The following is a 23,445-nucleotide window of genomic DNA, read 5'->3' as shown; positions in this document are numbered from 1 at the left end:
TTGTCTAACTTGATTAGCCCAAGACCTTGGACAAAAGTCAGAGTTATTAGCTTGCTTCAATGAGGGACACCATACAATAGGTACTGTGTAGGCATCTCACCAAACAAAAAAGTAAAATCATTACAGGATTTGGAGGAAAGGTGTTCAGATGAAGTTTAAATGAAATAGTATTTTGATAGGCTCAAGACAAAGCAGAGCTATGTGTAATGGGGTTAAAATCAGACCTGGATTGTGAAGTGGACCCATGGTCATATTGTCCTTAGAAACTACAAAGTTAACATCTGTGTGGAATGTTGGGTTCAGAAACCCCTAATCTGAAGCCTGATTCTCTGTGTCTAGGTGACTCACATCCTCCAGGCAGGAGTGGGATATTTCATTCTTATCGATACATGTTTAAAAAGCAAAACTTTTGATATCTCTGATTTTAGATAACAAAGCTCCTCACTGAGTAAGAATACAGAAGTCATTCAAAAATGGAGGTTCAAGAAGGAGAGGACATACGTATACCTATGGCTGATTCTTGTTGATGTTTGACAGGAAACAACAAAATTCTGTAAAGCAATTATCCTTCCATTAAAAACTAATTTTTTTTTTAATGGAAGTTTTTATGACACTTTTCAGCTGTAGTATGTCCTTGAGAGAAGCAATGTTTCCTGTTAATTTTGTAGCTGGCCATAGCCGTTGTTGTTATCTCATCCTGATGAATGAAAAAGATTTTCATTTTGTCAGCTTTTGTAGTCATAAATTATCTTTCCATGGATCCCCTAATTCATAGAGTGATGTAGTTATGCATGCACTTATAGAAGTTCACTGTCTATAGTCCACTGCATACAGTGCTGTCTACATATTTTAACAGTTTGAATAAATCTGGTGTGTGCCTTTTTTTCTTACATAAGTTGTCTTGTGTTGTTAAGCTTTTTTTCTGTTTCATGAGAGTTTAATATGGTTCATTATCATGATTATTTTGGCAAGTTGATGAAAATTGTCAAGTTTAACAGCTGAGTACCACTTCTGGGATATTCTTCTGTTTAATGGTGAAGTAAAATTTGCAAAAGGAAATATAGCCATTAAGCCATTTTTTAAAATGGGAGTTGTGGCAAGAGGGCATGATGAAGGATGGGGAACATAGAGGAGGAGTCAACTATTAAGGCAAATAATTGAAAGTTATGGCTAATTCTCTTCCCTTATCATCTGTTTGTTTATTCTCTTCCATTCCTGGGAAGTAAACTTTTTCATTGAGAGAAGAGAAGTAAAATCCTGGACCCCATGAACTGAAAAGTTATTTAACTTTCCCCTAACCATCCAAAAGTAAATATAGTCAATTTGATATAACAAATGATACAAATTTTTGTCAAGTATAAGGGAAGATATTTCCTACTCTTTGGTTTAATATGGTAGGCATTTCTGAAAATTATCTTGAATTGTGTTAATGTGCATTGAATTCAGCTCTGTTTATGTTTGGTAAAGAGGTTAAGGTTACCAGACAAAGTTAGCAACATACTAAAAATAATAGAAAATAGGAAAGTACATAAGAACAAATCTCTTACTTTTAAAATTAAAGTATCTTGTCTTTTGAAATGATTTGTGATGTTAGTTACATATTTTGGTTAAAATATTTAAGAAATAAAATTTAGAGATTATTTATCTGTCATTCTATCTGAGTTTCTGCTTGGTTGTTTAATAACCATGGTGCTAATAAGCCAAGGTCATCATGATTGATAAAATAAGTGGTACAGGGTACTTAAGACTGAGAAGTCAAATTTTTCCTCTAGGTGGTTTTACAATGTTGGACAAATTGCATAATTTCTTTGGGTCTCAATATCCTCACCAGCAAAACTGAAATAGGTGGTGTGTGAAGATGATTTTAGCTCTACACTTTTCCATGGGTGCAGCCTGAACCTCACTCAGCATTCTCTCAAATGCACAAGATGACGTAGTTTGTGTTGTGCTTTTTTTTTTCTTCTTTTTTCTTTTTTGCCTTTGGACAAACTAGCATCTACTCCAGCTTTGGGCCCTCATTAATATTCTCTTAGTATACCAACAAAGTGATTAGACTCAGATTTCATTATTTTAAGATTTCATGAGTTGTTAGTTCAATCTCTATATTTCAAATACTTATTTATAAAATGTTATCTTATAGATTGTATTGTGTTTTTCTTAATGTTATGTGTAGATTTATATAGCAGATTTTTTTATTTTCTGGTAGTCACTGAATCACAATATGTGACTCAAAATCTAGTCTTATATGTAGTGTTGTTGGTCAGAGTTGTTTTATTTATTGGTTCTCTATCCATCTGTCCATCTTCATTAATTCTCTTCCATCTAACCTGTATCACTTCCTTATATTTTATAAAAGCCATCTGCCAAATGATACTTTAATATGAAGCATCTGTCTTCAAATTTTGCCAAGGCTAATTTCTTACCATATTATCCCATTATTACTTCTTTTGTCTCTAGTTCTGCCTTCTTCAAAGTGAGAAAACTTAACTAGTACTTAAGAAGGCCAGTACCTTTGAACTAGTACAATGTAAATTTAAAGGTTTGTTGTAATGATATTTAAATCCATAGGCTCTTTTAGATCTTAAGGTTTTCAAAGCACTGTTCATAAACACAGCAATTGTATTTTCTCTCCTTCTATTGACAAAAGTTAACTTTTCTCACATTCACAAAATGAAATAATGACAGAATTTTTTTTAGGAGACCTTTCCTCTCATTTAGCAGTAGTAGCCTAGGCCCAGAATATTTTCTAGAACTTGTCTTTTCGGAAAAGAACTGTCCTGTTACTTTTGGCTATTTCACAAAAAACATTTTACCTCATGAGGGTTAATTGGTACATAACTGAAAATTGTAATTCACACTTTTAATGACTGTTTCAGTTTTAGGCTAGATAGTGCATGTAAAAATCTTTTTATTCACTAATCATTTTTTAAGATTTATTTTTCAATTCACTTAGTTTGAAGTTTTATGTTTAGACACACATGTGCACACATGCACACACACACACATTAATATGTTTTATGTATATAGCTTAGGTTCATTATCTTCCAGGCAATTAGACATCTGTTGTTTATTTGACAGTTACTCCCTTTTATATAAATTCCACCAGTATTAGGTTACTCTTGATCAAATAACAGAAATGGAATGTTGCCTGGAGATCTTTTGTTACATGCTTTTGAAATATTAAAGAAAGCCCTAATCTCCTCTTTATGTAAGCAGTTGCAGTGAAACTCTCTCCTCCCCACCTGAAGAATGGTGGAAGGTTCCCAGATAGTTCACATTTACTTAACCATTCTGGTAAATAAAACTGTCCTATTAAATTAAAAAAACAGTCTATTCACTTATATATCCTAAGGTGAAATGTGACCTATTTTTCAAGAATCTACTGAAGAGTAACAGTGACAGTATTTATTTCTTATTTTGTTCATCTATTATGTAATGTCTGCAGCAAAGATTTGAGTACAAGGCCTTGTGCTAAATCCTGTGGGTGGAGAGATAAGATAGTTCTTGCCTTTGAGGAATTCACAGTAAAGTTAAAATGAACCAAATATCCTTATTATAAACATGCTGTTTGACTTTCTATGTCTATTTATGCACACATACACCTATATACACTAACCATAACCCATTTTAAATCATAAAATACTAGGATATGGGACATGGAAGAAATGATGTATATCTTACAATGACTATTAGGAGTATCTTGAGACATTATATCTGCTGCAGGATGAACATTGTTGATTAGTTGGTTGGTTGATAGAAATACTTTTCCTAGGAAAAAATAAAGACTTGGAAGACAGAAGTTGTTAAAGAAGGTCATACTCTAGAAGGATAGGTTTTTGTCATTTGTTATAGTGAAGTTGTTGTTGTTGTTGTTGTTTTCAGATTTCCCTACTACCTTTACCCAAAACTGTCTGACTTAGTACTGGAGTTTTATCTCTTCCCATTCCTTTCTGGTCATGGTGTCCTTTCTGAAAGGGTGACCCTGCCAAACTGTGGTTAGTTGTTGACATTTTAAGTGGCATTAGGGAAATTTGTTGGTAGTGTGGCTATCTTCTTCTCCGTTCCAAGAAGTAGAAACTTCCCCCCAGTTCTGTAAAGGAGAACAGTCTTACCTAACAGTCATTATATGATCTGTGGCTTTAAGGTTTGAAACATTAGATCCTTATATAACATGTTTATTAAGAAACAGAATAAAATACTATTAATGAGATTGGTAACGTGTATGTTGCTACAAAAAATCTCTGGCTTTACAAATGATTCGTATTCTTATTTCCAACTCCAAACTCTGATCAAAGATGCATTGTTGGTATTAATTTGTATCCCTGTTGGTGTTGAGGATTAAATGTATCTTTTGTTTTATTTTTACCATTTTTTTTGTTGAGATATTGTTCACATAATGAAAAATTCACTGTTTTCAGGTGATAATGCAGAGGTTTTTGCTGGTTTTAAAATGTTGTGCCGTTAACACCATCATCTAAGCCTAGGATATTTCCATCACCCCCAAAAGAAAATGTGTATCTAGTTAGTCACTCTCAGTTCTACCTCTTCCCAACTCCCCCTCCCCCAGTTTCTGACAATCTGCTTTCTGTATTTGGATTTACCTATTTGGGACATTTCATAAAAGTAAAGTGTATTTTTCAAATTTGTTTAGACGCTACCGGAAACATCTTTACCAAATTATGCTACAAATTTGAAGGAAAAGAGTTCTTTAGTTTCATCTCTCTATAAAGTTATCCAGGAGCCACAAAGTGAGGTAAGTACTCTAAGTACTCTCAGAGTTCATCATGCTAATAGTTTTCATTTGATTGATTTTTAACTTCTTGTGAAATGTAATACATATATTTTAAAAAGTAAGATAAGTAGAGTTTTTAAAACTGTAATATATATTTTGGAGTGTTTAACTGATTCCTTTTGAGAAATGAATAGAAAGGTAAGAATACTTTATATTCAGAAAAATGGCAGAATAAAAAAAAATTATGATAAAATGAGCTCCAATGTATCATCTCTCAGGCCAAGAAATAGCATCACCATATTCCGAAGCCATCTCTGAACATGTTAGTGCTCATCTTTCTATGTATTATGTATGTGTCTGTCTGTCTCTCCATCTGTGGGGATAATCTTGGAGAACCTGGGTCACTGCATTCATTTATTCATTCAGCAAATATTTGTGTGTCCATTATGTGTTAGCTACAGTGCTAGGCAACAGAAAACTCAGAAAACAGAAAACTCAAACAGAAAACTCATCAAAGATGAGTAGCACATGGCCTGTGTCCCAAAAGAGGAAAGGGAGAAAATAAGTAAATACATACTTTCAGCGCAATGCTTAACTGAGTCTGGATGGATTTGCACACGTTTCCCAGGTGTAGAAAGTAGAAAGTAAAAGGACATTGCAAGCTGAAGGGAATAGCATATGGAGGACTGAGAAAATGCACGAAATCTGAGTAGCTAGTAGTTTGGTTCTGGTGGTAAGTTTTTCCCAGCCCTTGCTGCTTTTCTCTGCCTTCCCCTCTCCTGCATTTCCTTTGCATTTTTAGATAGCAAATTTAGTTTGAAAGTGATAAAGTGAACTCTACTCCCAGATTCTGGTCCTTATAAATCCTACCATTCATAGTAGAAGTAGATAAGGATTGGAAATGGTGAGGAAAGTCAAAATGTATGGCATGTGGATAAAAGCAAATAATCTAGTTTTTAGCCTGATAAATGTTGTAAAGACAGTGTGTATCCTGTATTCTTAAAGAGAAAACTCAGTCTTAAAATGTACTCAGAAGTATTTCTCAGATATAACAGTATGATCTACTTTTCGGGCTTCCCTGGTGGCTCAGCTGGTAAAGAATCCGCCTGCAATGTGGGAGACCTAGGTTCGATCCCTGGGTTGGGAAGATCCTCTAGAGAAGGGAACGGCTACCCACTCCAATATTCTGGCCTGGAGAATTCCATGGACTGTGTAGTCCATGGGGGTCACAAAGAGTCTCCTTTTGCTCTTTAGAATATTTTGTATCTTAATGTGGAGATACAGTATTCCTGAAAAGTTGATATCATTGTCTTTTGGCACATTTGAAATATTGATTCTACTTTATTTGAAATCTGGGAAATTTGATATTTCGATTTTTGAAAATAGTACCTTTTCATTATGTGGTTAAATTCATTTGATAAATATTCATTGAACACATATAATGTATCAGAAATCACTTAGAAATGTACAAAGTAGAATAAATTCTTTATCTTATAGATTAGAACTTATATTCTGGTAGGTAAGATAAACATTAAACAAACACCTAAATGTATAATAAAATGTCAGTGGTAAAACTATGAAGATAAGAAAGCAGAGTAGGGGAAGTATATGTTGGGACTGAGGAGGTGATGGTTGAATGAAGGTCTGAATGAATTAGAGCAAGAAAATAAAACTGGGGGCAAGAGCTTTCCGGAGAGGAAACAGCACAGAGGCCCTGAGGTAAGCGTGTGCGTCAGGCTTAAGAAACTGTAAGGAGGCAGTTTATGGATGCAGTGAAGTTTCCTTGACTGCTGCTTTTAATTGACTGTAGCTTTAAGATAGGCATAGGATTAGAGGCTAAAAATGCTTAGGTTTGTTAGGAAGCCAGCTGTTTTTTTGTTTTTTGTTTTTTTTTTGAAGGAGCCACATGAAATCTTTTTGGTGTTCTAAACATAGGGAGCCCAGAGTGAGAAGTCGGTTCACTGGCTGCTGGCACCTAAATAGTAGTCCCCTCCAACTTCTCTGTATCTTTGTCTTACCCATATATTTTCAGTAATTGTTCAATGAAAAAAAAAGTTTGGAAAATTCTCTTGTAAATTTACCCAAAGTTAGCTTTTTCCCATCTTCTTTAGTCATTTAAAGGCATTTTATGATACATTTCTTATTACCATTAAAATTCTCTTAAGATAGAGATTCTTACTTATGAATGGATGATTGTAAAAATTCATTTATAACTCAGTTGTTATGGAATTTATAATGTATTTTAGAAGGGAAAGAAGGTACATGATGATTAGACTATAGAAGGCCATTTAGCATATCAAAATTATTAATACTTGAAGTACAATTCTCTCTTAATAGTACTATGAAACCTACCTAATCAAGTTTAGTAATGTTTCCTTGAGAAAATACATTAAAAAATTTGAGCAAGACACTAGGAATGCAGCATATTCTAATGCCCCATTATTTGTCTCAAATATAATCAGGTTAGATAAGTTCAATCCTGCCTGTGTATGTTGTCTTATTCTTTTCTGACATTTTTCAGGTATGTTTATAAAGTAGTTAAAAAGTCTTGGCTTCAGTCTGACCTTCCTGAACTGTGTGATTATTTTTGGTTTTGGTAGCTTCTTTGTCTCAATTTGCTTAAGTAGAAAGAATACATTGTCAGGGTAAAGACATTGCACCCTATAATATTGTGGGAATTGAATGGGTTTACATATATGGAAATACTTTGCAAGTGTAAAACCCTGCATAAATATTGGTATTTATCTCTAATGGTTTGACGTACTTAATTTCATCTAATCTTACTGCAGTGTGTAACTGCTACATCCATTTTGAATCTACCTTCGTTTGGTTCTGCTTTCATAAATCAAAACTCTGTTTTAGATGTTAAAGGAATTTAAAAGACAGTTTAGAGTGCTCATGCAGACTATTGAATAAATTTTCAGCATAAAGTTTTATAAGTTTGCAAATATTTGTTAGACTATATTAATTGATTTAATTAAAGATTCCCTGGGTATTTAGAGATGAGCGATGTCACACCATAATTTACAAGATTATTGGGACTGGTCCACAAAGAAATTTAAAAAATTCCATTCTGAAAGCTAAACATTCCCATAGCAGTCTTTCTTCCACTACCCACCTCTTCATTCTTCTAAATTAATTCCTACCCTAAAAACTTTTCGCGCAGTCTTTGAGTGGCGTTACTTTGCCTCCGACCCTTCTGTTTCCCGTTACCTTTGCCGTGCCACAGTGGACACCTCTTGCCCTCTAACAACCATTTTGAGGATGGAAAAATGTTCTTGAACTGTAAGAAGATAGTATTTCAGTAGGAAAGACCAGTTTTGTCAATGTTTATTTTTTTTGTTGATGTTTATTGAAGTACAACTTTTTCTTTACCTTGCATAACTAATTCTGACTTTAATTTTATCAAGTTTACTTTACATATTGAACTTTTTTGAAATCAAGGCATCCACTTTAAATCAGTTTTTGTTCATTCCAATTATTTGCAGTAGAAAATCTGTTTCCTAAGTTGATCTAAATCTATTGCCTAAGTTGAGGAAGTGAATGAACTCCTGTTCACTGAAAGTATAATAATAGCCTGTTTGAAAAATAGCCCTGTGAATCTCTTGACATATTTGTGAGTGACCTGTGTGTGATTATTGTATATGCTTTAAAGATACACTCATCTCTATTAAATGAATACCTGTGGGGGTGTTGGGAGAAAAATGGTTATCAGTAAGTCCAAATGACGTCTAAAACAAAATGACAGAGGTGTTTAGATTATCTCGGGGCAATTAATCATAGTTACAGTAAGAAACTAGATCTAGGGGCTTTATATTATATTCAGCTACTCTACATACCAGTCATTAGAGTCAGATGCTACCTAATTATAAGCTCAGGAAGGCCAGGTGACAGTAACTACCTAAGATTCCCATTTCAATTTCTCCAACTCAGTAGCCAGTCATTTGTATATTGGCATGTTTTATCTGGAAGAAAGGACATTAAGGAAGAAAATTTATTTATTTTAGGACGTTAAAAAGATACAGTTTTAATAACAATGCTACTTGAGAGTTACAGAATGTTTTAAACTTTACAGAGTACTTGTGTATACACTTAACTTTGCAGTTTGGCCTTCCACTAAAATTCCTGGTTTACTAACTAGGTTAGCTGTGAATAGTCTTGCTGCCAAAAATGGAAATGGTTGCATATTTCAGTAATTACCAATCAGGAAAATGCTTTATGTTTTATATATCAGTGTCATTCAAATACAGTCCAATCCTTCAGTTAATGTTTTGTCTTTCTTCCAGTTGTTGGAACCTGTCTGTCACCAGCTCTTTGAGTTCTATCGCAGTGGAGAGGAGCAGTTGCTTCGATTTACACTGCAGTTTCTTCCAGAACTGATTTGGTGCTACCTCGCCGTCTCCGCCAGCAGAAATGTGCACAGCAGTGGATGCATTGAAGCTCTTCTTCTAGGGGTTTACAATTTGGTTTGTATTTAATGGAGTTAACAAAACGTTTTAAAAGCCAAATATCAGAAAAATTAAAAAAAAAAATAAATAAAAGCCAAATATCAGCAAAAATGAATACATAATAGCAACTATTTTTCATTTTAGTAGAGCTAATGTTTGTTTTTTTTTTTATTACATCAGATGACTCATTGCTCATTCTCCCCAAAATAACCTTACGGAGGCTAAAGGCTGTATGGCCAGACATACAATTATGTAAATACACATTTTTACTGATTGGAGACCATTTAAAAATCAGACCATTTAAATTCTTTTATGGAAATATTTGAAAATATCAGTGTTAAATTTTTAGTTTTTTAAACTTTTTTAAAAGCTACTGTCTATAAATTATTGTGACTTTCACAAAAAGTTTGGAGAAAAGATTTAAATTAAGATCTACCACTAATAATTATATAAAATCTGGACTGTCTCCAAAGCTCACACCATGGATTTAATATATAGTTTGCATTACTGATAATGTTCATATATAATATTAATATTATATTAAATATTCTAGATACATACTCAAGGTTTGTACTTTTTTAAATGGAAAAATAATTTAAGGATCATTTTGTAATATGTTTCAGGACTGTGTTAATTGATTTAGAAAATGGAACTTTTTACATGAGGAAAATCAATGATAATAAGACAAGGCATCTGCATTTCAGCCTTAAAACTATGTTACTTACATTTTAAGGAGAAGGTTAACTCCTAATGTTTATGAATAATGGATTATCATAGTTTAAGATTTTAGTTGACTTTAAAATTCCTTTCTTTTTAGGTCTTTTTTTTTTTTTCACTAACAATTTATGTGTAAAAAATATTTAAATTTATGTGTAAAAAATAAATATTATGAGACATTTTCTTTCACTTTCTTTTGTTTGTAGGAAATAGTTGACAAACAGGGACATAGTAAAGTATTGAGTTTTACGATTCCATCTTTATCCAAACCATCTGTATATCATGAAGTAAGTTACATTTTCATCAAAGTAAGTTTATTAGTCCTAAGATTTGCAGTTGCTGCAAATTAGGGTTTGGTTGGTTATTGAGGCAAAAAATTTGATCAGTTTGCTAGTACCTTAAAAAGTATAAAATTTCACACAAAGTATTTTGCTATTCCCAAAGTAAATGGGAAATCAAAATCATTAAAGTTTAAACTAAAACCTGATTGTAAAAGATCTATTAAAAGTATTAATTTTGAATATTTTTCCCTTTATCTGACGAATAAGATTAGATTTTATGTGTGTGTGTGTGTGTGAATTATGTATTTCTGGGGTAGAATGTTTGAAGTTAAACTATTTTATATTTCTATTTGTGGTTTGTTTTTAGTCATTTGTTAAATCTTTGAGCAGAATGCTTAGTAGGCAATCTGAATATTTCTGAGATATATGATGTTTATAGCAGTCATTCTAAATATATATATTAGTATATATATTCTAAATACCACACCTTAAACAGAATGGCTTTTTCTTTATTCACGTGTCTTGTCTTTAGCCTTCCAGCATTGGGTCCATGGCTCTGACGGAGAGTGCCCTATCCCAGCATGGTTTGTCAAAAGTTGTGTACAGTGGACCTCACCCCCAAAGAGAGATGCTGACAGCACAGAATAGGTATACTGTGGAGACATAACCTACTATTCTACCATGCAGACTTCTAAAGAAATTATGTCAGTAGATTTATAAATAATGTTTAATGAGTTGTGTATAACAAGTTTTAAAATGTTGAGTCATTTCATACAAGAGAGACACCCCATCTTCCCTATTTGTCACTTAAATTTTGTTTTAGATGTCATCTGGCGCATTGAATTTTTAAGGTAATTTTCATATGACTGTTACTTCTTTTTCCTTTTGGTTTTGTATTCTTGTTGGTATGATTATATTGGACAGGTCTGTTCTGTAACACAATATCCCTCCCCAGTGCTTGCTTAATTATAACTGACTTCTTGGAATTCTCAAGATTTGTAAATAACTCTTTTGGTTTGTTTTTAGGTTTGAAGTGTTGACATTCCTTTTGTTGTGTTACAATGCTGCCTTAACCTATATGCCCCGTGTTTCTCTTCAATCACTGTGTCAAATTTGTTCAAGGTAAATTCAAATGTTTTTAGTGTTGAAGTATATGAATCTAGTATTGCTTGTTTGTTACATATCTACGTTATTTTTTGTTTATTCATTTGTTTGAAACACTAAATAAGTTAATATGAAGCTGCACCTAGTCAACATACAGAAAACTCTCTAAAGACACAATGAAGTCATAAAAAACACAACAAAAAGGATAAAACTGAATAACGATTCAATGGAAAATTTTGATGAGAAAAGGCTTATACTGTACAGTTAAAAGTATGGAACTGTTATGACCTTTCAGTTTTTGACATGGTTTCTGTTTTGTTTGCTTTTTATTTGTCTATCTTATCTAGTTAGTTATTTTTATTGTGTTCTAATTTGGTACCAAGAAATAAGTAGGAGATACAGGTTTTTTATTTTTTATTATTTTTTATCTTTTTTTGAGATACTGCTTTTTAAACTTTTCTTGTTAAAAAAAAATTGAGGCAAGAACTTGGTTAAGTTCTTGATTATGTTAAATTATGATGATTGTTGGGTATTAATATATGCAAATATTTAAGAATTCTGATTTAAAAGAGTATTTAATGATAGTATATATGGTGTGATTTCAACATTGACTGACTATGACCAGAGTATTAACAGTAGCTATGTCTACTTGGTGGAATTATAGTTTAATTTTTTTCCTGTGTGATTTTTCTGTCATTCTCTAAATTTTCTGTGTTGAACATGTTACCTTTTTTTTGGCTGTGCTGTGAGGCTTGTGAGATCTTAGTTCCCCATTCAGCACTGAACCCAGGCCGTCAGCAGTGAAAGTACCGAGTCCTAACCACTGAACCACTGGGAAAACCCTGCCCTTTTTTTTTTTTTTTAAGAAAAACAAAAGAAAAACAAGACAGAGAAAATCCCCTTTGTAATTCAAGTAAATAAGGGAAAATGTAGAATTCAGGAACTTGTAAAATAATTTTATATTTGGCAAACTTACTTAGAAAATGTAGCTTTGGGCAGTTAATAAGAGGGAGGTTGCATAGAGAAGCATAATTTCATTGCCTGCCCCTTGGAGGATGGTACCAGTGTGCCATCACTCTCAATTACTGACTCTTCCTAATATGTTTCTTGTTTTAAATATTTTAAAGGCGGAAGTGCCCAGGGTTTTTGAATTTCACAGATCTATAAAATTTCAGAAAAATTGAAGTGGGTATTTACATGGTGTTGCTAACTTTTTCTTTTGTCAAGTCATTGTGGTATAAATATCTTCCATCAACATCATTTAATGAAAGGAGAATATTTTTACACCCAAAAGGGGTAGAGTGGAAGGCTAGGACAACAGTTTATAAGTTAAAAGTGGGAAGTTTAGCACTTTTCATTTCTCATTTCAGTATGGCCCAGTGAAAATGTTACACAATAAGATGAGTGTAAGAACCAACACTTCAGAAACATTGGCTTAAGGAGTAACTCGATGCTGGAACTTTCACTTGTGGAACTTAAAACACACTACTCTAAAGCAGGGTCTTAGGTGGCAGGACCCAGGGATGTGTGTGTGTGTGCATGTGTGTGTGTGCATACAGATGTTCTACTACATCCAGCTAAATGAGATCCACTGTTGATATTTTACCGAAATTACTGATGACAAAGTTAGGGGAAAAAATGTGTTGCTGGTCCTGTTTAACTCCAATGGACTGTTTTCTAAAAAATTACTTTTATCTTCTGGGTAGAAAATAGCTAGTATATCAAGTTTACTGAAGCAGGAAATTAGATAACCGTTTTTAAGAATACAAGTAGGGGCTGATTTTGAAAACAAAGAGAAACACAGATTACTTTAAAACTGTCTACAGGATACTGGCCAAAGAATAGTTTAGTAGAAACGTATTAGGTTAACTCTGTGCCACAAGAAAACTCAGATGTATATTCACCAGCTATAAGAAAATGAAGGAGGGAAGAGATTTATGTAATTCAAAAGACTTAAAACTATTTAACAATGCTAACTCTTATGGCACAGAACATTCATAATAGGATCTCTATCAGACTTATCATTTCCATCTTTTTTAGTTTGCTTTTGTTTTTGTTTTAGAGTCTCTATTATTGTATGATTTCAAATCTACTTCTCTTAATTCCTCATTTCCTTAGTCATTTATCAGATATTCTAATTAAGGTGTACATTTTCTAAAGATGTATAGATAAAAGTTGGAAAGCACTAGGATGGGCTTCCCTGGTGGCTCAGACAGTCAAGAATCCACCTGCAATGCAGGAGACCTGGGTTCGATCCCTGGGTTGGGAAGATCCCTTGGAGGAGGGCATGGAAACCCATTCCAGTATTCTTGCCTGGAGAATCCCCATGGATAGAGGAGCCTGACAGGCTACAGTCCATGGCATTGCTAAGTCAGACACAACTGAGTGACTAAGCACACAGTATCCAATCAAGCAAAGCCTAGTCTGTAGCTAGGGAAGGGAAATTGGTTGTAGAACTGAGGTGATACAAGTTTTAAGTGATTATATAGTTAAAGTATAAGAGCTTCCTGTTGACCTCAGTCCTGATGCAGGTTTTCCTGAAGAATAAAATAAAGTGATCACACTGTGCTATGGCTAATCAGGTTGTCTCGGCCCTGTGGCAGTTGTTTCAGGTTGCTGCTTCATTTGGTTGTTGTTAATGATTATGCAAAATGATTGACTAGTCTATCTAGGAGGACAGATTCATAACATAAAAATTTCTTGGAATATATGAGCTAGGTTCAGTGACAGATGTGTTCCATTCTATTTTTAACCTTCTGATTATAATGAGTTGTGGAATTAAAACAATCCTGGACACTTCCCACCCTCCACTTATCTATTCTACTGGGCAAAAATCTGTTCAGTTAACTATAAGCTTTGCTTCTTAATTCAGATTGATGGCCAGTTTGATGCTTGTGTTTTCCTCATACGTAGTGTGCACAGACCACTGGAAGGGGAGATCTGAAAGGAGGCTAGATTGATTGAATTTTAGTCAACAAGTTTTTATCTTCTACTAGTACTAAATATTACATTGTTGTTGTTTAGTTGCTAAGTCATGTCTGGCTCTTTTGCGACCCTATGGGTTATAGTCCACCAGGTTCCTCTGTCCATCAATTTCCCAGGCAAGGATACTAGAGTAAGTTGCCATGTCCTTCTCCAGGGGATCTTCCCAACCCAGGGATCTAAACTATATCTCCTGCATTGCAGGAGAGTTCTTTACCACTGAGCCACCAGGGAAGCCCAAATAGTACATATGACCCTCTAAAAGCAACATAGCCACCAATTCTACAGATAAGTTTTATTCTTGTAAATTTGTGAAAATATTTTTTCTTTGAGCATCTCTTTTAATACGAGTGTGTTTAATAAATGGCGTACCTTGCCTTTTGATGTTGAATATCAATATTAAATATGAAACTATACTAAGCTGTAAGTTAAACTCTCCCCTGTTGTCCAAGCAACTGTCCTGGTGTTGTTCACTTGCTGAGACACCTCACTGAGTAACTTGAATATGTACTGCTAGGGATTCTTGATCTGTGTGTTTTTTCCTGTATGAACATGCCTCGTTTCTGAGTCAGCCTTCTGATCATCTAATAGATTTCTTCTTGTTTTCTGTCTATTAAGGACACCTTTGTGCAAAGACACCATCCTGTGGATTAATTTTTGTGACTGATAAAAAGAGAGGGGGTGAATAGGCTCCTAGCACAGTGTATGCCTCTTTGTTATCATTCAGTAAAGGACAGCTATTTTGTATTGTGCCCCAGTAATGAACACGCATTTTCACTATAGATGCACAGACGCTCTTTCTTTTTCCCCCCACCTGTTTGAAGTTAAAATCCGTTCTAGAGCATACCTTATACTAGGTCATTCCTTGTTGAAGGAACCTACCATTGACTTTTCATGGCTTATTATTTAATTTGTAAACCGTCCTATCTTTATAAATCATTCCTTTACAACCCATTTGAAATAATCTTTCCTCCAACAACTTCAGTACTAGTTTTGTATATGGTACTCTCTTTAGGAAAATGAGAGAAGATGCAGCCTTTACTAGGCTCCTAATTTCAAAGAGCAGAAGCATGAGAAAAGAAAAGTGCTCATTGCTATATAGGTAATTCTTCCATTTTCTCTTTTCTCCCTTATTCTTCCACTTTTCTGCTCTCCTGGCCTTCTCACTCTTCTCACTATTTAAAAAGCAGAGCAGAAAAGGAAGAGGTTTTGAAATTGGTTAGTTTTATGTCATGGTATATGCTTTATCCAAATAGATATGGAATAGAACTGGACAGAATTTTAAATATTTCTCAAGTTAAAAAAATAGAAAAATTATTGTTTCCCTTTTTTTCTAACTAATTTCTACTCACTGGTCTTATGAGCTAATGATGGTAGTAATATATTTTTTTTCCTACTTTAAGTTCTAAATAAATAGTCTCTCCAGTCAGTCCCACTGGAATTGGACTTTCTAATCATTTTGTGGTTTGTAATTCAGTACATTGACAACAATCTCACAGGTTTTCTTTCAGTCTAAGAATGAGATAGTAGTGTCTCTCAACAGAGAATGAGAATCATGACAGTAATTTTCCTCACTTACAAATTGATACTTAGATCTTCTCCCCAAAATATGTTGACAAAATATGCCTTCCAAAAGGAATTTAATTTTTTCATGGTTTATTATGAATTTGGGAGGTATCTATATGTGACCATGTTGTTGTTTAGTCGCTCAGTCGCATCCACCTTTTGCAACCCTGTGGACTGTAGCCCACCAGGCAGGTGGATTCTTTACCATTGAACGACCAGGGAAGCCCATATGTGACCATCAGTTCAGTTCAGTTGCTCAGTCATGTCTGACTCTTTGCGACCTCATGAATCGCGGCACGCCAGGCCTCCCTGTCCATCACCAACTCCTGGAGTTTACTCAAACTCATGCCCATCGAGTTGGTGATGCCATCCAGCCATCTCATCCTCTGTCATCCCCTTCTCCTCCTGCCCCCAATCCCTCCCAGCATCAGGGTCTTTTCCAACGAGTCAACTCTTCGCATGAGGTGGCCAAAGGATTGGAGTTTCAGCTTCAGCATCAGTCCTTCCAATGAACACCAAGGACTTATCTCCTTCAGGATGGACTGGTTGGATCTCCTTGCAGTCCAAGGGACTCTCAAGAGTCTTCTCCAACACCATAGTTCAAAAGCATCAATTTTTTGGCGCTCAGCTTTCTTCACAGTCCAACTCTCACATCCATACATGACCACTGGAAAAATCATAGCCTTGACCAGACGGACCTTTGTTGGCAAAGTAATGTCTCTGCTTTTTAATATGCTATCTAGATTGGTCATAACTTTCCTTCCAAGGAGTAAGCGTCTTTTAATTTCATGGCTGCATTCACCATCTGCAGTGATTTTGGAGCCCAAAGAAATAAAGTCTGACACTGTTTCCACTGTCCTCCCATCTATTTCCCATGAGGTGATGGGACCAGATGCCATGATCTTAGTTTTCTGAATGTTGAGTTTTAAGCCAACTTTTTCACTCTCCTCTTTCACTTTCATCAAGAGGCTTTTTAGTTCCTCTTCAGTTTCTGCCATAAGGGTGGTGTCATCTGCATATCTGAGGTTATTGATACTTCTCCCAGCAATCTTGATTCCAGCTTGTGCTTCCTCCAGCCCAGCGTTTCTCATGATGTACTCTGCAGATAAGTTAAATAAGCAGAGTGACAATATACAGCCTTGATGTACTCCTTTTCCTGTTTGGAACCAGTCTGTTGTTCCATGTCCAGTTCTAACTGTTGCTTCCTGACTTGCATACAGATTTCTCAAGATGTGACCATAGAGTAAGTTTAATACTGCAGTAGGGGTTAGGTCACTCAGCTGCTCTTTTGTAAGGTCGAGTTCTTATGTTTTGGATTTGTAAAGGGAAATCCGATAACTTCAGGATAAACCTCTAGTGATTAGAGGAGTCAAGCACTCATGTGACATGTAGCTTTATTGTTGGTTTTTGCTTTGTTATATATCTTAATGTAAATTCAGTGAAAATAAAATCTGTGCAAAAAGAATATCTTTGAAGAGAGCAATCAGAGTACTGAAGAGTAGTAAATCAGAATTCTTAAGTATTAAAAAAAAAAAGAATGGAGAAGAGAAGGTAAAGAGATGCCATTATCAGTTAATGCTGTAGCTATTAAGACTAGATTATTTTGGATGTGGCTCAATGTCGCCTCCTTGGAGAGGTCTTCCATTATCATCTTTTCTATAGTAGCACTTTCCCACCCACCCCAGTTTATTTCCTTTTAGTGCTTATAACACTGTTATTACCCTGTTTGTTCATTTGGTATATCCTGTCAACTGCTGGACTATCATGAAGTCAGGAACTTTGATTTTTTTCCACTGCTGTCTGCTCAGAGTCTCCTCAAGAGAAAGGTCTGGCATACAGTAAACTTAGTAACTATTTGTTCAGTAAATGAATGAAAGATGATCTCTTTCACTTGAGATTTGTGATCCAATAAGTACAGTTACAATTAAAGGAAATAATTAAGTTTTAGTTTTTTCAAAATCTTTCATTGATAAATGAAAAATTCTTGAAGTCACTTGCGGCAGTTGGTGTAAAGTTTTAGTAGCTATTAAAAACTATCAGCTAAAAAACAAACAAAAACCCCTAATGGCTATGATCTGCATGTTTGTGTTCCCACCCACCCCCAGATTCTTATGTTGAAATCTTAAAGTCCAATGTGATGGTACTAGGAGGTTGGGCCTTTGAGAGGTACCCCGGTCATTCATGAGGATTCCTCATGAGTGGGGTTAATGTTCTTAGCCAAGAGATACTACTGGCCTCCCCCTCCCCTTCTGTCATGTGAGGATATGGCAAGAAGTCTGCAGCCTTGAAGAGGGCCCTCACCTGACCATGCTGGCACCCTGATCTTGTGATTTTAGCCTCCAGAACTATGAGAAATGAATTTCTGTTGTTCATAAGGTACTCAGTCCGTTGTATTTTGTTATAGTAGCCCAAATGGACTAAGACACTAACTGTCTGCATTTCTGAATAAAGAAGTAAATAAACCCTGTAATACATGACTGCTTATCTCCTTAGGTAGCTAGTAGAGAAAATGAGAGGACCTAGATTCCTATATCTTGTGTAAATTAAGAGCTCTGGCTCTTTAGTTCTTACCTAAAGTAAATTTAACAGTTGATTGACCATCCTAGACCCAAGGCAAGGTTGTTTAAAAAAAAAACACCAAACTGTGTAATAATAACAGTAAATGGTTTCTGACCATATTTTCTTTTCTAAACCATATACTTTCCTTCCTGATTTCTAAACCTATGTATCCGATTCAGTAAACATCTTCACTGAAATGTCCCATAAATATCTTATGAAAGTTAGAATTCTTTCTCTTATAACTGACTGATATCTGCATAAAACTGGATTATATCATTGGGAAAATTTTTGGCTCCTAGTATTTAGAGAAGACTTCTGAAAGTCCCTTGGACAGCAAGGAGATCAAACCAGTCAATCTTAAGGGAAATCAACCCTGAATATTTGTTGGAAGGACTGATGCTGAAGCTGAAGCTTCAGTATTTTGGTCATCTGATGAGAACAGCTGATGTTTTGGAAAAGACCCTGATGCTGGGAAACATTGAAGGCAGGAGGAGAAAAGGGCATCAGAGGATGAGATGGCTGGATGGCATCACCGATGTAAGGGACATGAACTTGGGCAAACTTCGGGAGATGGTGAGGGACAGGGAGGCCTGGCGTGCTGCCGTCCATGAGATTGCAATGAGTCAGACATGACTCGGGGACTGAACAACAACAACTTGGGAAAAGCAGAGATGGAACTGACCTCAGGGTCAGCTAGATCCAGGCTCAAATGATGTTAGGTTATCAACTCTTGGCGTTGTACATTTTTTTTCTGACAATAGGCTTCTTTCATGTGGTGAGAGCAGTGACCACAGGCAGCTAAAAACTGACATTGTCTACCTTTAGTGAACTCAGAAAAAAGAACGTCTCTCCCAGGTTCACTGTGAAAAACAGTCCAGCCAAAGTTTCTGATCATGCTGTCTGAGGCTTGAATAAACCCTTCTAGGGCCAAGTTGTGTAGCAGTATTATTGGAAGAATACTGTATGTATCAGTTTAAATATTGGTTGGACTGTTTTAACAGAAATAACGGTAACTTAAAGGAAGTAGCTATTCACTTTCTTTCACATAAAATCCCAAGTTAATAGATGGCCTGAGGGCAGATTGGCTCTGTTTCTAAAGTGTTCATGCTACTTCTTTCTTGGGATTCTGCATTCTCTTCGGTGTCCCTCTTCGGTGTCTGTATGATGATGGATCACTGCTATTACATCTGCCTTCTATCCTGAAAGTAGGGAGAGAGTGGAAGGCAAGCAGCTGCTTTTTAAGGGTACAACTCAGAAGTCGCACCACTTCAGTTAACAAACCGTTGTCTAGAACTAGTCACATGATCAGACTTATGCTAGGAAGGCTAGAGAATATAGGCTCCATCAGGAGGCCATTGTTCTAGCTAGAGCTGGTTGGGAAGTGTGGAGGGGTGTGTGCCTTTATATACATTATTAGAAGGAAGAAGGGAAAAATAGATCTGAGAGTAGTGATCTCTTGTCACAGGCAGTTTTATTGGCAGCCTCACCATAATCACATGGCTGTACTTGATTTTATAGGGGAAGACTAGTTCCTACAGGTAAGAGGGATAGAGGGATATTAATGGAAGATATCGGAGGTGGAAGAGAGAGCATGACAGACAAAAGTAACACCTGTATCATATACCTAAAAATAAACACATCTGAAACTTAGCATCTTTTCGAAACAGTATATAATATTTGTCCAAATTGATTTAATGGCTGCCAGCCAGTCAGCTGTCCAAACTAAATGTAGGGCTAATTACACACTTCTCTTATTCTTTCCTTCTCAGTCCCTGTTGATACTTAATTGATGTGACTCCAGTCCCATGGATTCTCCTTCTCCCCACAATTACTTCTTTAGTTCAGGCTCCCTTCCTCTCACTCATGGGATATTTGGACACTCTCCTCTCTAGTCTCCCAAGAGAACCTGAGTGATATCAAAAGACCAATCTGATCATGTCAAACCCTTGCTTAAAACAACAAAACAAAAATCTTAGTTGCTCCCCATTGCCTTCATGATAAAGCATAGCAGGTTATAAAATGCTCTGACTCCTAACTAGCTAGCTTCTCTTACTTTTTAGTGTCCTAGCATTCTATTCCTACTAAAATCCTACCACTCTCCTCAATATCACACTGTTTCATCTTTCTCTGGTTTTGCCCTTTACTATATTTTCACCTAGGGCTTCCCTGGTGGCTCAGTGGTAAAGAATCTGCCTCCAATGCCAGAGACGTGGGTTCAGTCCCTGGGTTGGGAAGATCCCCTGGAGAAGGAAATGGCAACCCACTTCGGTATTCTTTCCTGGGAAATCCAAACACCGCTTTTTCTTCAAGGGGCTTCCCTCGTGGCTCAGACGATAAAGATTCCGCCTGCAGTGGGAGCCTTGGGTTCAATCCCTGAGTTGGGAAGATCCCCTGGAGGAGGGCATGGCAACCTGTCCGGTATTCTTGCCTGGAGAATCCCCATGGACAGAGGAGCCTGGTGGGCTGCAGTCCATGGGTTCGCAAAGAGCTGGACGTGACTAAGCGACTAAGAACACACGTAGTTTAAAGATATCTCTTTCTGGGAAACTTGCTCTGGCCCTCTCCTTCTTCCACTAGCATTTACTTCTCTCTCCTTTTGCTACCTCTGTCATCTTAGTTATTGCAAATATTTGTTGACTACAGTCTTTTTGATTTGATTATGAATCCCTGTGGGACCTATATCTTTTATCTATATCCCTAGTGTCTGACACAATATAAATCCTTAATAAGTATTTATTGAATGAATAAATGAATTGAGAAATCTTATCTTTCATATAATGGTTCTCAGTTATTTACTATCATCCCTATTATAAAGGTGTAAAGTGTAAGAAGAAATTGTTCTAAGTTTGCTTCTTTAGGTAATAAGAGGAGTCTCTTTTCTTATTTGCGTATAAGTTTTTATAATATAAAACAAAATTTGAGTTTTTATTTCATGTAGAGCTGATTTTTCTGAGCTTCTCTCAGGCTGCTATAACAAAATACTGTAGATTGAGTGGCTTAAACAATAGTTCTGGAGGCTGGGAAATCCAAGGTGAAGATGCCAGACTTAGTTCTAAGCAAAGGCCCTGTTCCTACCTTACAGGTGACTGACCACCTTCAGATAGCTGAGCATCCTCTGGCCTCTCTTCCTCTTTGTATAAGGTCACTAATCCAGTAATGGTCCCCACCCTCATGACCTAGTTACCCTCAGGGTGTCCCACATTCAAAACCATCATATTGGGGAATTAGGGCTTCAACATACAAATTTTGAGGGAAAGGAAACATTCCGTTTTTAAGTATCCCTGCTCCCTCTTACTCTTGGTTCTAAAGAATTTTAAGATCCTGTCAATATCGAATGAGTTTATATTTATTCTTTAAAGTTGCTTTGAATAAATGATATCCTCAAGGGGATATTTTTTGGAATTGTCTGTGGCATACCCGGACATGTTTAAGTGAAGGCTTAGGTTCATTGAGTAGACGGAATATTAAGTTCCAAGTAGTAATTGAATGGAGGGGTAAATTACAGGCTGTTTTCTAGTACCATATTAAGTGAAGGTTGTGCTGGTAAGAGGTGATGTGGGTGGTGGTGAGAGGTGGGCAAAATGAGTGAAGGGAGTGGAAGTGCAGAAACTTCCAGTTATGAAATGAGTAAGTCTGGGGTGTAATATACATCATAGTGACTGCAGTTAGTACTGTACTGCATATTTAAAAGTTGCAAAGAAAATAAATCTTTAAAGTTCTTACCACAAGGAAAAAATTTGTAACTGTGTGTGATGGATGTTAACTAGACTTATTATGTGATCATTATGCCATATATACAAACATCCAAACATTTTATGGTATATCTTTAAAATAATATGGCTATATCTCAAGAAAGAATAATAAAGTAAATATTAAATCAGATAATAAAGCAAAAAAAAAGTGAGGGCTGTGTTGTATCAGTCACACCATATTATGAGAAAACAACTGGTTTCCAATTTTATTAGAGATAGAAGCTTAGTGTTTATTTAAAAGCAGTGCATGTGGGTCATAGAAAATTTAGAAAATACATATAAATGTAGAGAAGAAAATAGAAAACTCTGTGTCCTTGTATATGATTATTTTACAGTGATATGCCTTTCACCTACTTGTTTGTTATAAAATGGGATAGGATACATGGGTTTATAATTTTTTCCCTGTCATTTAAATTGACTTTCAAAACATGTTTATTTCATATTATTCTCTGAATGATATATATAATTGGTCCCCAGGGTTAGACTTTGAAGTGGCTTTGTATTTACTAAACTAAATACTCTTTAAGTATTCTTTACTAAGATTAATACTTCTTATAGTTTCTTTTAAAAATGTTAGTAAAATCTATTGGTCTGTAAGATTCTACCTTTGGTGTCGTGTTTAGACATGTGAAGACTAGTATTTTATTTTTTATTTATGGTATTTTAATAAATTTTTCAGTCTGTCTGAAATTTATTAAATGTACTGTATGAAGTTTGAGTATAATTTTAGAATATTTTTTTGGAGCCTGCAGTTTATGTCAAGAACTTTGTCAGGAATAGAGGATCATATCACTGTGATCTATTCATGCTAAATAACACTGAGTTTCAAGTTTTTTATGATAACCAAAAATCATTAATAATACAATCAATGATAATGATTGAACAGAATTAGTGAACTAACTCTGAGAATCTGGTTCACTTATTATATTTTAACATACCTCTAGCTTTCTACATATTTTTCCAGTCTAACTTACTCAGGAAAATGTTACAGACAAATGTTCTGTTTTGAAAGATTCCTTGTTTCATTGCTATTTGGTTTGTAATGAGAGCATACCTTGTGTATTGTTAACTTACAGATGTTACAAAATATATTATCTGTATTTTTACTAATTTTGCAAATATATTTATTTTGGTCTTTCTAGAATCTGTGTTTGTGGATATCCTCGACAACAAGTAAGAAAATATAAAGGTATAAGTAGCAGGGTACCAGTTTCTTCAGGATTCATGGTGCAAATGTTAACAGGAATTTATTTTGCCTTGTAAGTTTATTTCATATACAAACTTAACCTTTGATCTCTTTGGAA

At 35.3% G+C, this 23,445-nt stretch overlaps 1 protein-coding gene across 2 annotated transcripts in view; it reads left to right on the top strand.

Annotated features, from left to right (window-relative positions):
• HYCC1 (hyccin PI4KA lipid kinase complex subunit 1) overlaps positions 1-23,445 on the top strand; it is an 87,549-nt gene that overhangs the window by 40,411 nt on the left and 23,693 nt on the right. For both annotated transcript variants that reach the window (XM_061165058.1, XM_061165059.1), the window contains exons 3-8: positions 4,652-4,753; positions 9,019-9,198; positions 10,104-10,184; positions 10,711-10,826; positions 11,205-11,300; positions 23,284-23,400. In XM_061165058.1, coding sequence (XP_061021041.1) covers positions 4,652-4,753; positions 9,019-9,198; positions 10,104-10,184; positions 10,711-10,826; positions 11,205-11,300; positions 23,284-23,400 — 692 coding nt within the window. The remainder of the gene's footprint in view (positions 1-4,651; positions 4,754-9,018; positions 9,199-10,103; positions 10,185-10,710; positions 10,827-11,204; positions 11,301-23,283; positions 23,401-23,445) is intronic.

The sequence above is a fragment of the Dama dama genome, chromosome 18 (genome assembly GCF_033118175.1).
Source record: "Dama dama isolate Ldn47 chromosome 18, ASM3311817v1, whole genome shotgun sequence".
In the NCBI taxonomy this organism is placed as follows: Eukaryota; Metazoa; Chordata; class Mammalia; order Artiodactyla; family Cervidae; genus Dama; species Dama dama.
Note: the sequence above shows the minus strand (reverse complement) of the source record. Positions and strands in the feature narration are given on the sequence as shown.